Genomic DNA, 14,049 nt, shown 5'->3' with positions numbered 1-14,049 from the left:
GTGGCATTTTGTCAAACATCTTGCAAACACCAACTTTACTTCAACCCAATTCTCACAATTCAATGATTTTTTTACTCCCCCAAACTCAATACAAACAATATCCACAACACAACAATATACACAACAATCAATGAACAATATCCCCAAAATGAAGAATGTATTCACCAATAATTTCCTTCTATAGCCACTAACACCAACAATCTCGAATTTTCCAACAAATATGCAATGAATTGGCTCACCTTGAGTGTGTTGAAATGTTTCTTGAAGAATTAATTCAAAGTTCCACTCAAATCTTGAAGAGATTTTCGAACCCCCTTTTCAAACCCTAGGTTTGATTTTAAATTTGATGGAAAGGAATGAGAAATTTGATGGAATAATTGAAGATTTTTAGGTTGTAGTGATGAATTTGTTGAAAGAAGAACAAGAATTTGGTGTATGAGTTGAGTTTTGAGTAGGGATTTCGAAAGTGGAAGTGGGTGTTCTTGAGAATGTTTTCGGTAATGGTTGATGAATGCCCAAATCTGTCTTAAAAACGTGAGACCGCGGGTGCGGTAGTGTAAGCACCGCGGGTGCGGTGTATGTTCGAACAGGCAGCGCGGGTGCGGTATTAGGTGTAGCGCGGGTGTGGTGCATGTTCGGCAGCCCTTGCATTTTTCCATGCGAATCAGCGCGGGGGCGGTATGCTAAGGAGTGCGGGTGCGCTGTCTTTGTGCTGCGGGTGCACTCCTGCTTCGAATTTTCTTCTAAAATTATCAGTTCTGAAAAGAAAACAATTGGGATTCATTAAATTTGGGAAGATAAAATCATACATTATATAAAAAAAAATATATATATATATATACAACAACACAAAAACATGATACAAAAAATAAAATCAACACTGAAATCAAAATGCAATAGAAAAAAAAAATTGGGTTGCCTCCCAATTAGCGCTTGGTTTAACGTCATCAGCCTGACTTTCTTCAGTCTATTTTGATTCTCGCAACGGTATGTTGTCCATTTGCCGCACTTCATTGCCAAAATAATGCTTGACCCTCTGACCATTGACTTTGAATGTTTCGCCATTTTTGCATTTTAGTTCAATTGCACCATGTGGGTACACTTTTTCTACTGTGAATGGGCCAGACCATCTGGATTTTAACTTACCAGTAAACAACCTCAGTCGAGAATTGAATAATAACACCTGTTGTCCTGCTTCAAATTCTCGTCGAAGAATCTGCTTGTCGTGCCATCTCTTGGTATTTTCTTTGTATATCTTGGCATTCTCGTATGCATCATTCCTGAATTCGTTCATCTCATTCAACTGCAACAGTCGTTGCTCGCCCGATGCTCCCATGTCAAAATTTAGCTTTTTGATAGCCCAAAATGCCTTGTGCTCCAGTTCCAAAGGTAAATGACAAGCTTTCCCAAAGACCAACCTATAAGGTGACATCCCGATAGGTGTCTTGTATGCAGTCCTGTATGCCCATAAAGCGTCATCTAGCTTGATTGCCCAATCCTTCCGGTTTGTTTTCACTGTCTTTTCCAATATTTGCTTAATCTCCCGGTTGGATATTTCTGCTTGCCCATTAGCTTGCGGGTGGTATGCCATTGTCACCCTGTGCTTCACATCATACTTGGCCAATAGTGAATTAAAAATTTTGTTACAGAAATGTGTACCTTCATCACTGATAATGGCTCTAGGCGTTCCAAATCTCGTGAAGATGTTCCTGTGGACAAACTTAACAACAACTCGAGCATCATTAGTTGCGGTGGCAATTGCTTCCACCCATTTTGACACATAATCGACAGCAAGTAAAATGTATGATTGACCAAACGAAGATGGGAAAGGACCCATAAAATCAATACCCCATACATCAAAGAGTTCCACCTCCAAAATATTTGTTAGTGGAAGTTCATGTCGTCTAGAAATGTTGCCAACTCTTTGGCATTTATCACATGACTTGACTAAAGTATAACTGTCTTTAAATAAATTAGGCCAATAGAAACCTGACTGTAATACTTTAGCTGCTGTTCTAGATGCTCCAAAGTGTCCACCGTAAGGTGAAGAATGACATTGCTCTAGAATCATACCTGCTTCTTCCTCAGCTACGCATCGTCTGATTATCTGATCAGCGCATCTCTTGAACAAGAATGGATCATCCCACAAGTAAAACTTGGAATCATGAAGAAATTTCTTCTTTTGATGATACGTTAAATCTGAAGGCAATTCTCCTGTAGCAAGGAAATTAGCTATATCTGCAAACCACGGATATGTATCCCTTACCTTGAAAAGTTGCTCATCTGGGAATGATTCGTTGATAGCTCCACCTTCAGTTCGTTCTTCCAGCTCTAGTCGAGACAGGTGATCAGCCACCTGGTTCTCACAACCTTTCTTATCTTTGACTTCAAAGTCAAATTCTTGAAGTAGGAGTATCAATCGTATCAATCTGGGCTTTGCATCTTTTTTTGCAAACAAGTAACGAAGAGCTGCATGGTCAGTGAAAACCGTTACTTTTGTGCCTATGAGATATGTTCTGAATTTGTCGAATGCAAACACCACTGCTAGCATCTCTTTTTCAGTAGTTGTATAATTCTGTTGGGCTGCATTGAGTGTACGACTTGCATAGTAGATGGCTTTAAACATCTTGTCTCTCCTTTGTCCCAATGCTGCTCCTACAGCATAGTAGCTAGCATCACACATGAGCTCAAATGGCTCCTTCCAATCAGGTACTATCATGATGGGTGCTGAAATCAGTGCTGCCTTGATCTTGTTAAATTCCTGCAAGCAATCATCATCAAAAATAAATGTCGAATCTTTCTCTAAAAAATTACATAAAGGTCTAGTAATTTTAGAGAAATCTTTAATATAACGACGATAAAACCCGGCATGTCCCAAGAAACTTCGGATTCCTTTCACATTCTTTGGCGGTGGAAGATTTTCAATTGCCACAACTTTGGCCCTGTCAACTTCTATTCCTTTAGCTGAAATTTTGTGGCCAAGCACAATACCTTCTGGAACCATGAAGTGACATTTTTCCCAATTCAGAACTAGATTCTTATCCTGACATCTCTGCAAAACAAGCATTAAATTTTGCAAACAATGATCAAAAGATGTACCAAATACAGAAATGTCATCCATAAAAACCTCCATTATTTCCTCAACCATGTCAGAAAATATGGCCATCATACACCTCTGAAAAGTAGCAGGTGCATTGCATAGTCCAAATGGCATTCTCCTGAAAGCAAATGTACCGTAAGGGCAAGTGAAGGTAGTCTTCTCCTGATCCTCCGGTGCTATGACAATCTGATTGTAACCTGAATAACCATCTAGAAAACAATAATAATGATAACCACCAACTCTATCAAGCATCTGGTCAATAAATGGAAGTGGGAAATGATCTTTCCTAGTAGCATCATTCAATTTTCTGTAGTCTATGCATACTCGCCAACCAGTCACTGGGCGAGTTGAAATCAATTCATTGTTCTCATTTTTCACTACAGTTATTCCTCCCTTCTTAGGCACTACTTGTACTGGTGAAACCCATGAGCTATCAGAAATAGCATAAATAACACCAGCATTTAACAATTTTAACACTTCAGCCCTTACAACCTCTTTCATTGCAAGATTAAGCCTTCTCTGATGATCAACATAAGGTGAATATGATTCCTGCATCAAAATTTTATGCATACAAACAGTAGGGCTAATTCCCCTTATATCAGCAATTGTCCATCCCAGAGCAGATTTAAATTCTCTCAACACCCTCAACAATTTTTCTTTTTCAGTACAAGTAAGAAAAGAAGAGATAATTACCGGATATGTTGAATTTTCACCTAAAAATGCATAACAGAGGTGACTTGGAAGTTCCTTCAATTCAGGGGATACTTTTGGTACCTCTATAATTGCATCTTCAAGTAGTTCTACATTATGCACATCAATCTTTTCTTTAGGCAATGTATCGAGAGCAAGTAACTGTAGTAGCCCGAATTCCAAATTGGGTAATTAACGGAGTAATGGTGATTAAGAAGGTTTAAGGTGTAATTTTGGCTATGGTCATGATCGGACGGACCGAAGAGGGTTCGGAAGCACCGAAGAGTTCGGACGATCCGAAGTGTAGTTCGGTGAATCCGATCATAGGTGTCAAGTGTTGATCGACACGTCATTTTCCATGCATGTTCGGACGGTCCGAAGTGTATGATCGGAGGATCCGATCATGAGCTGTCAAGAGCCAATGGACACGTAGCATTCGGACGTTCCGAAGTGTTGTTCGGAGGATCCGAACATGGCCTATAAATAGTGCTCGGATTTCCTCATTTTGACTTGCCAATTTCTTGAGTTTTCTCTCATTTTGGAGAGTTTGGAAGGTTTCTAGGGTTAGTTGTTGGTCGAGCGATAGCTAAGAGCTGCCAGGAGTAGTAGCGTAGCGGCGCCTGAGTTTCAAGGCAATCGACATCAAAGGGCTGTCGACGGACGAAGGTAAACCCTAAACCTTTGGTAGTACTAGGGAGTACTGGTTTTGCTAGTCGAGCATGGTAGTATTGATTGAGTATGCTTTTGATGCGTAGGCTTGTGCTAGACCTGATTAGCGGTGTTGCGTAAGGCTAGGCTTGCTGTGATAGAGGTACGAAAGTACTATCCGAGATATCCTGGTTGAGTATACATTCATATATGTGTTGCATGAGTATTTGCTGCATTGTTATATGTCATATGATGCATGCTATTATGTCACGAGTTATGATGCATATTGCATATCATGTTGAGCCGTATCTCCTTCGAGATAGCCTTTACTGTTGAGCTGTATCTCTTTCGAGATAAGCTATATCTTGGGGCCGCTCAGCCCTGTCTTGTGGACGCATGGACACCGAGAGTACACAGTGGCCGACGGGTCGGGAGGGCTTCGGTGGTCCGGGACATTTTAGGTCCACGTCTGTCTTGTAGTGGATGCAGTGACCCAGAGGTTGGACCGCGCGGCACTATCCACTTGGCGCCTCTAGACTGAGCATTTTGAGATCCTTTGTGATTCCTGTTTCTTGACTACCCTGGTATCATATCATAGCATGTGCATTTCATATAGGTTTGTATACTCATACTTTAGTACTGGGCGTTCTTATCGCTCACGTCCTCGGTTTTGTTTATTCTTGGACACCCCATTCCCACGGGGCAGGCCTCAGGTTGGATGGCTCAGGAGGAGCAGGAGGAGGACGTTGAGTAGCTGGTTGGTTTAGTTTTCAGTGTTTTCCATTTGATTCGATATGGTTGTACTGGATATTTCATTTTGAGTTAGTCTAGACTTCGATTTCGATTGGGTTGTATAACTATTGTTGTTGGCCATATTTCCGCTGTTATCTCTGATTATAATTAATTAGGTTAATTGCATGCTTAGTTTTTGATTAGTAGGTGATTCTGGAACGGGTCACTACATTTATGGTATCAGAGCATGCGTATGATTTTGGGATATAGATTCTGTTTTGGGATTTCCGTTGACCATTTTACCATTTTCCCTATTCTATCTTGTAGCGATGGCTGACCATTTTGATGACGGGAGTAGTCAGGGGAGTGTAGGTCGATGGGGTGATCAGGACGATCGTAGGCGTTACCGTGAACATCGTCATCGTCGGGACGGTCCTAGGCGTTTTGATTTGCATCGTTTTATTCAGATGGGGCCTAAGCCTTTAGTTGGTGGTGAGACTCCCGATGATGCTGAGGACTGGTTAGAGCGCATGGAGAGTTGTTTCCGTGCATTTCAGTGCACCGAGGAGCAGAAGATAGAGACCCTTAGCTTTCTTCTCGAGGGCCGTGCGCGCAAGTGGTGGCGATCGACTTCTGCGCCGATAGTCCAGTCCCAAGGTAGGGTGACTTGGGTCGATTTCCGTGCAGCTTTCATGCAGCTGTACTTTCCTCCAGCCCTTCGCCAGGCCAAGACAATTGAGCTCCTGAACCTTAAGCAGGGGAGTATGTCTGTTGATGAGTATCAGCAGAAATTCTTTGAGTTGTTACCCTTCGCTCCTCATATCAGTGGCAGTTCTGAGGCCAAGTATGATCATTTCCTCCAGGGCCTTAATCAGGAGATCTTTGATCGAGTCACTGTCTGTGATAATCCTACTTCTTATGATGGGTTAGTGAACCGGTGTCGCCAGGCAGAGATCAGTCTCCAGCGTGGTAGGGCTATTCTTTCTTCTTCTAGACCTCCGAGTACTTTGAGGCCTCGATCTCAGTCATTCAAGAAATCTGGTTCATCTTCTTCTGGATCTGGATCTCGATCTAGTGGTGTTTTCCGCTTTGGTAAGAAGAAGGAGTCTTGTGCGCATTGTGGGAAGAACCATCCATCGGAGCAATGCCGAGTAGCCGCAGGAGCTTGTTATCAGTGCGGAGAGATGGGGCATATTAAGAAGAATTGTCCTCAGTTGCGAGGTGGAGCAGGATCCAGTTCTGGATCTCAGACGACTGTTCAGCAGAGGAGGCAGGGTCAGGCAATGGGTAGTTCGAATCTTCGACCTCGTGCCCAGGGTCAGGTTTTTGCGCTGAACCAGGATCAGGCTGCAGATGAGACGGAGAGAGTCATAGCAGGTACTTTTCATTTATGCGGTATTCCTGCTTTTGTTCTTATTGATACAGGAGCCTCTCATTCCTTCATTTCTGCACGATTTGTTAAGCGTCATAGGTTACCCTATGTTTCTCTAGACGTCATTCTTTCTGTTTCTACCCCGATGGGTCATTCGGTGTTAGCGAAGCGTCTAGTGATGGGTTGTCCCATAGATTTTGAGGGTAACGAGTTGACTGCGAATCTTATGATCCTAGAGATGGAAGATTTTGATTGTATCTTGGGTATAGACTTATTGACGACCTACCGAGCTACTGTGGATTGTTACCAGAAGCTTGTTCAGTTTCGTACGACTGAAAGCTCTAGTTGGTTTTTCTATGGTGAGGGAGCGCGACCTCCGATGCCAGTGGTATCTGCTCTGAAAGCCTGTCGTGCTTTAGAGTCGGGCGGAGAAGGCTACCTCATCTATGCGATTGATTCATCCACAGGTAGTGTTGGTCTAGAGGATATTCCAGTGGTTTGTGAATTTCCTGATGTTTTCCCAGATGAGATTCCTGGTTTTCCTCCGGTTAGAGAGGTGGAATTTGGCATAGATTTAATGCCAGGGACTGCACCGATTTCTCGTGCCCCCTATCGTCTTGCTCCGTCAGAGATGAGAGAGCTGAAGCAGCAATTGCAGGATCTTCTTGATAAGGGTTATATTCGCCCGAGTGTTTCGCCTTGGGGAGCTCCAGTCTTGTTTGTCAAGAAGAAGGATGGATCGATGCGGTTGTGCATTGATTATCGCCAGCTGAATCGGGTGACGATCAAAAACAAGTACCCTTTACCCCGTATTGATGACTTGTTCGATCAGCTTCAGGGTACTTCTGTTTACTCCAAGATCGACTTGCGATCGGGTTATCATCAGATGAGAGTCAGAGATGATGATATTTCCAAGACTGCATTTCGTACTCGTTATGGGCATTACGAATTTCTAGTTATGCCATTCGGATTGACGAATGCGCCAGCGGTATTCATGGATCTGATGAACCGAGTCTTCCGAGATTTTCTGGATCAGTTTGTGGTGGTTTTCATTGACGATATCTTGATCTATTCCCACAGTGTGGAAGAGCATGCCCAACACTTGAGGATTGTGTTGCAGATTCTTCGTGAGAAGCAATTGTATGCTAAGCTGAGTAAGTGCGAGTTCTGGATTGATCGTGTGGTATTCCTTGGTCATGTGATTTCCAAGGAAGGAGTTTCTGTGGATCCCAGCAAGATTGAAGCAGTGCTGAATTGGTCACGTCCGACGACGGTGGCTGAGATCCGTAGTTTTCTAGGTCTGGCAGGGTATTATCGTCGCTTCATCGTGAATTTCTCTCAGATAGCCAGACCATTGACGCAACTTACTCGGAGGGATGTTCCATTTGAGTGGTCATCCGAGTGCGAAGATAGTTTCAGAGAGCTTCGTCGACTTCTGACTTCCGCACCTGTTTTGGCGTTACCGTCAGGATCTGATGGTTTCAGTGTTTACACCGATGCCTCCACTCAAGGCTTAGGGTGTGTGTTGACGCAAAACGGTCAGGTGATTGCTTATGCTTCCAGACAGCTGAAATCTCACGAGGAGAAGTATCCCACTCATGATCTGGAATTGGCAGCTATTGTGTTTGCGCTGAAGATTTGGCGTCATTATTTGTACGGTGTTCAGTTTGAAATCTTTACTGATCATAAGAGTCTGAAATATCTGTTCACTCAGGCTGAGTTGAACATGAGGCAACGTCGTTGGATGGATTTGCTGAAGGATTATGATTGCGAGATCAAGTACCATCCAGGTTCTGCGAATCTCACAGCTGATGCGCTTAGTCGCAAGGTGAGAGCCTCTGCACTTCAGATTTGTGCTATGACTAGTGCCATCCAGGATAGTTGCTCGTTGGGGTTTAAATTCAAGCATCGAAAAGGTAAGGAGAGCATTCGTGTTGCTACCATTTTATCTGAGCCCAATTTGTTCACTCGGATTCGAGAAGCTCAGATGTCTGATCTCAAGACTCAGAGATTAGCTCGGTTAGTTGGTGGTGATAGCAATTTCCATTATCAGTCCAATGGTCTTCTATGCTTATCTAATCGGGTTGTAGTACCAGAGGATGACACTTTGAGGGACGAGATATTGTCTCAGGCGCATCGAAGCAAGTTAAGTGTTCATCCAGGAAGCAACAAGATGTATAGAGACTTGAGGATGCGGTTTTGGTGGAAAGGGATGAAGCGCAGCGTGTATCAGTTTGTCTCCAAGTGTCTAGTTTGCCAGCAGGTTAAGGCAGAGCACCATCGACCGGGAGGATTGTTGTTGAACTTACCTATTCCAGAATGGAAGTGGGAGCATATTACGATGGATTTCATTACTCACTTGCCATTATCTTCGAGGAACAGCGATGCTATCTGGGTAGTGGTGGATCGACTCACCAAGTCTGCTCATTTTCTGCCGTATAATCGTGATTTCACTTTCGATCGTATGGCTCGATTGTACATTCAGGAGATTGTACGTTTGCATGGAGTGCCTGTCAGTATTGTTAGTGACAGAGATCCTCGTTTTACCTCACGGTTTTGGGGTAGTTTCCAGTCAGCTTTGGGTACTACACTGAGTCTGAGTACTGCTTATCATCCGGAGACTGACGGTCAATCAGAGAGGACTATCCGTACGCTTGAGGATATGTTGCGAGCCTGTGTTTTGGATTTCGGACCCGCTTGGCAGGATCATTTGCCTTTGATTGAATTCGCGTACAACAACAGCTATCATCGTAGTATTGGTATGGCACCATTTGAGGCGTTGTACGGGCGACGTTGTCGTACTCCATTATTCTGGGATGAAGTCGGGGAACGACAGGTAGAGGGACCGGAGTTAGTCCAGCAGGCTATAGATAAGGTTGCAGTAATCAAGAAGCGGATTAAGACTGCTCAGGATCGACAGGCTAGTTATGCGAACACAAAGCGTCGACCTCTTCATTTTCAGCCAGGTGAGAAGGTGTTTCTCCGAGTTTCGCCTTTTCGCAGGATTTTGAGATTTGGTCTCAAGGGTAAGCTGTCTCCGAGATTTATTGGTCCATTCGAGATACTGGAATGTGTGGGAGATTTAGCTTACAGACTTGCGTTGCCGCCGTACCTATCAAGTATTCATGATGTGTTCCACGTATCCTTGTTGAGACGTTATGTAGCAGATGAGTCGCACATCTTACATCCATCTGAAGTTCAACTTGATACGGATTTGTCTTACGTGGAGCGACCAGTTCAGATTCTAGATCGCAAAGATAAGGTGTTGCGGAATAAGATCATTCCTCTTGTCTTAGTGCAGTGGCAGCGTCGAGGCACTGAAGAAGCCACTTGGGAGTTAGAGAGTCGTATGCGTTCGGAGCATCCAGAGCTCTTTTGAGTTGTGCTTTGTATAAGTTTGTGTTTTCAGTTGTAATCATAGTATCAGTTGTATTCAACAACAATTGAGATGTATTAATGATGTTGTTTTTTCGTTTTGTTCATTCCCTAAGCCTGATTTCGAGGACGAAATCTTTTAAGGGGGGGAGAATGTAGTAGCCCGAATTCCAAATTGGGTAATTAACGGAGTAATGGTGATTAAGAAGGTTTAAGGTGTAATTTTGGCTATGGTCATGATCGGACGGACCGAAGAGGGTTCGGAAGCACCGAAGAGTTCGGACGATCCGAAGTGTAGTTCGGTGAATCCGATCATAGGTGTCAAGTGTTGATCGACACGTCATTTTCCATGCATGTTCGGACGGTCCGAAGTGTATGATCGGAGGATCCGATCATGAGCTGTCAAGAGCCAATGGACACGTAGCGTTCGGACGTTCCGAAGTGTTGTTCGGAGGATCCGAACATGGCCTATAAATAGTGCTCGGATTTCCTCATTTTGACTTGCCAATTTCTTGAGTTTTCTCTCATTTTGGAGAGTTTGGAAGGTTTCTAGGGTTAGTTGTTGGTCGAGCGATAGCTAAGAGCTGCCAGGAGTAGTAGCGTAGCGGCGCCTGAGTTTCAAGGCAATCGACATCAAAGGGCTGTCGACGGACGAAGGTAAACCCTAAACCTTTGGTAGTACTAGGGAGTACTGGTTTTGCTAGTCGAGCATGGTAGTATTGATTGAGTATGCTTTTGATGCGTAGGCTTGTGCTAGACCTGATTAGCGGTGTTGCGTAAGGCTAGGCTTGCTGTGATAGAGGTACGAAAGTACTATCCGAGATATCCTGGTTGAGTATACATTCATATATGTGTTGCATGAGTATTTGCTGCATTGTTATATGTCATATGATGCATGCTATTATGTCACGAGTTATGATGCATATTGCATATCATGTTGAGCCGTATCTCCTTCGAGATAGCCTTTACTGTTGAGCTGTATCTCTTTCGAGATAAGCTATATCTTGGGGCCGCTCAGCCCTGTCTTGTGGACGCATGGACACCGAGAGTACACAGTGGCCGACGGGTCGGGAGGGCTTCGGTGGTCCGGGACATTTTAGGTCCACGTCTGTCTTGTAGTGGATGCAGTGACCCAGAGGTTGGACCGCGCGGCACTATCCACTTGGCGCCTCTAGACTGAGCATTTTGAGATCCTTTGTGATTCCTGTTTCTTGACTACCCTGGTATCATATCATAGCATGTGCATTTCATATAGGTTTGTATACTCATACTTTAGTACTGGGCGTTCTTATCGCTCACGTCCTCGGTTTTGTTTATTCTTGGACACCCCATTCCCACGGGGCAGGCCTCAGGTTGGATGGCTCAGGAGGAGCAGGAGGAGGACGTTGAGTAGCTGGTTGGTTTAGTTTTCAGTGTTTTCCATTTGATTCGATATGGTTGTACTGGATATTTCATTTTGAGTTAGTCTAGACTTCGATTTCGATTGGGTTGTATAACTATTGTTGTTGGCCATATTTCCGCTGTTATCTCTGATTATAATTAATTAGGTTAATTGCATGCTTAGTTTTTGATTAGTAGGTGATTCTGGAACGGGTCACTACAGTAACTCTTCTTGCACGTCCCAATCATCTTCATCCAATATAGACGCCGATTCCAACAAGCATCTTTCCAAAGAATCTTTCGTCAATCTACCTGCACCAACATGAGATACACATGAATCAATTACATCAATACTATTACAAGTACTTACCTCATTTGGTTCCTTGATTGTGTTGTAGATGTTGAACATGACTTCTTCTCCACCTACTCTCAATGTAAGCTCACCCTTGTGCACATCGATCAAAGCTTTTCCAGTGGCCAAAAATGGCCTTCCAAAGATAAGTGGTGTATCCTGGTCTTCTTCCATATCTAGAATGACAAAATCAGCAGGAAATATAAATTTGTCTACCTTTACCAGAACATCCTCCACTATACCCCGTGGATATGTAAGTGATCTATCCGCCAGCTGCAAGGTAATAGTGCTAGGCTTCACCTCGCCAAGCTCTAAAGTCCTGTAAATGGAAAAAGGCATTAAATTAATACTGGCACCCAAATCACATAAAGCTTTATTTATTCTAGAACCACCAATAACACAAGGGATAGTAAAACTCCCTGGATCTTTGAGTTTCTGTGGTAGTTTCCTTTGAAGTATTGCGCTACACTCTTCTGTCAATTTCACTGTCTCAAACTCATGCAACTTTCTCTTCTTTGACATCACATCTTTTATGAACTTTGCATAGTTTGGCATTTGTTCTAACGCATCAGCAAATGGAATGTTGATGTGAATCTTCTTGAAGATCTCCAAAAATTTGGCAAATTGCTCATCCAATTTCTTTTTTTTAAACCTCTGTGGATATGGAAGTATTGGTTGAAATACTGGAGGTTTTTCAACTTCAACTTCAACCTTGGATTCCTCAGTTTCGACTTCTTCAACAGTCACCTCCTTTTCATCCTTATCATTGGAATTTTTACCATCAAGTTCTTTTCCACTCCTCAAAGTCACAGCTTTGCATTGCTCCTTTGGATTCACTTCTGTGTTACTGGGAAATTGCCCCTTGTTCTGATCTTTTAGAGCGTTGGCCAACTGTCCGATTTGCGTTTCCAAAGATTTCATTGTAGCACCCATGTTTCCCATGTGAGTCTCCATATTGTCAAGACGAGATTCAGTTCTCGCCATCCTTTTTCCAGACTCAGCAACAAATGTACCTACCAAATCTTCAAATGAAGGCTTTCCCTCCCCCTTTGATGTATTGAACCCCGGTGGAGGATTCAACACATTCTTATTATTAGCATATGAAAAATTTTCATGATTTCTCAAACCAGGATGATACGTGTTAGAGGGAGGGTTACCTCGATATCCTCCGTATCCACCAAAATTCCTATTGTTGATATAATGAGCCTCATCAGGAATATGTGGTTCTTCGGTGACAACAGATGCATTTTCAACCTCTGATGAACTGGCCTTGTTCATTGCTGCAATTTGAGTTGTTAAAGCTGAAACTTGAGCTGTGAGTGATGTAATAGGATCTATGGCATAAATTCCAGCTTGCTTCTTCACTCCTGATCTTTCAGTCGGCCACTGATAACTGTTAATGGTCATCTGTTCAAGCAAATCATATGCTTGATCGGGTGATTTGGCAAATATCGTGCCACCAGCTGCTGCATCAACAGTGCCTCTTGTCTGTCCATTCAAACCATTGTAAAATAATTCAATCTGTACCCAATCTTCAAAACCATGGTTTGGACATCTCCTCAACAATTCCTTATATCTTTCCCATGCTTCATATAGTTGCTCAAAATCAGTCTGCCTAAAAGTACTTATCTCGATTTTTAACTGTGCAGACTTTGCAGGTGGAAAATATTTTGCAAGAAACTTGGTTGTTAAATCCTGCCATGTAGTGATACTCCCCAAAGGAAGCGATTGGAGCCATCCTCTTGCTTGGTCCCTAAGAGAAAAAGGAAACAAACGCAATCGAATTATATCATCAGAAACACCATTTATTTTTACCGTGTCAGTAATTTCAAGGAATGTTCTGAGATGTAAATGAGGATCTGCAGTAGCTGCTCCTCCAAACTGATTCTGTTGAACCATGTTTATCAATGCAGGTTTGAGCTCAAAGTTGTTTGCATTAATCGTTCCTCGTGCTATACCAGAATAATGAGCATTCAATACCGGCCTAAAATGATCTCTGATGGGTATTGCAGGGGGTGGATTTTCATTGTCTCTGTTTTCAGCCATTGCTCGAATCTCTTCTCTTCTTGCCTTTCTTAATCTTCTTGCGGTTCTTTCAATCTCAGGATCAAAGATAAGCAAGTCAAGATTTTGCGATCTTCGCATGCACTGTCAAACAAAAACAATAAACAAATCAGTGTTTAATGTAGTATAATAAAAATAGCTCTAAATTAAAATCTAGACTAATTGGTAACAATACTAATATAAATTCAAATTTTACACTCCCCGGCAACGGCGCCAAAAACTTGTTGCGTGTTTTCTTTAATGCTCGCAAGCGCACGGCGTCAAGTTATAGTAAAATGTAATTTAAGTACAAGTATCGATCCCACGAGGAATGTAATTTCTAAATTTATACTAATG

General features: G+C 42.9%; 1 protein-coding gene across 1 annotated transcript; it reads right to left on the bottom strand.

Moving 5' to 3' along the window:
• Positions 1–967: 967 nt before the first annotated feature.
• Positions 968–12,633, bottom strand: LOC140802831 (uncharacterized). The gene is made up of 4 exons (XM_073158449.1): positions 11,668–12,633; positions 2,599–2,761; positions 2,074–2,379; positions 968–1,557 (listed from the first exon to the last, which is right to left on the bottom strand). Exons 1-4 carry the CDS (start codon positions 12,631–12,633, stop codon positions 968–970), a joined length of 2,025 nt encoding a protein of 674 aa, XP_073014550.1.
• Positions 12,634–14,049: the final 1,416 nt, after the last annotated feature.

This window comes from Primulina eburnea, chromosome 10, assembly GCF_022965805.1.
Source record: "Primulina eburnea isolate SZY01 chromosome 10, ASM2296580v1, whole genome shotgun sequence".
Classification (NCBI taxonomy): Eukaryota; Viridiplantae; Streptophyta; class Magnoliopsida; order Lamiales; family Gesneriaceae; genus Primulina; species Primulina eburnea.
Note: the sequence above shows the minus strand (reverse complement) of the source record. Positions and strands in the feature narration are given on the sequence as shown.

What these genes read in the sequence shown, in the direction of transcription:
- LOC140802831 (XM_073158449.1), bottom strand. Translation starts at nt 12,633, where the DNA reads ATGGCGAGAACTGAATCTCGTCTTGACAATATGGAGACTCACATGGGA. An exon ending in CAATCAAGGAACCAAATGAG is followed by an intron (nt 2,762 to 11,667) that starts GTAAGTACTTGT and finishes GATTGCTTGCAG; the next exon opens with GAATTTAACAAGATCAAGGC. An exon ending in CGTAGCTGAGGAAGAAGCAG is followed by an intron (nt 1,558 to 2,073) that starts GTATGATTCTAG and finishes ATGGGCAAGCAG; the next exon opens with AAATATCCAACCGGGAGATT.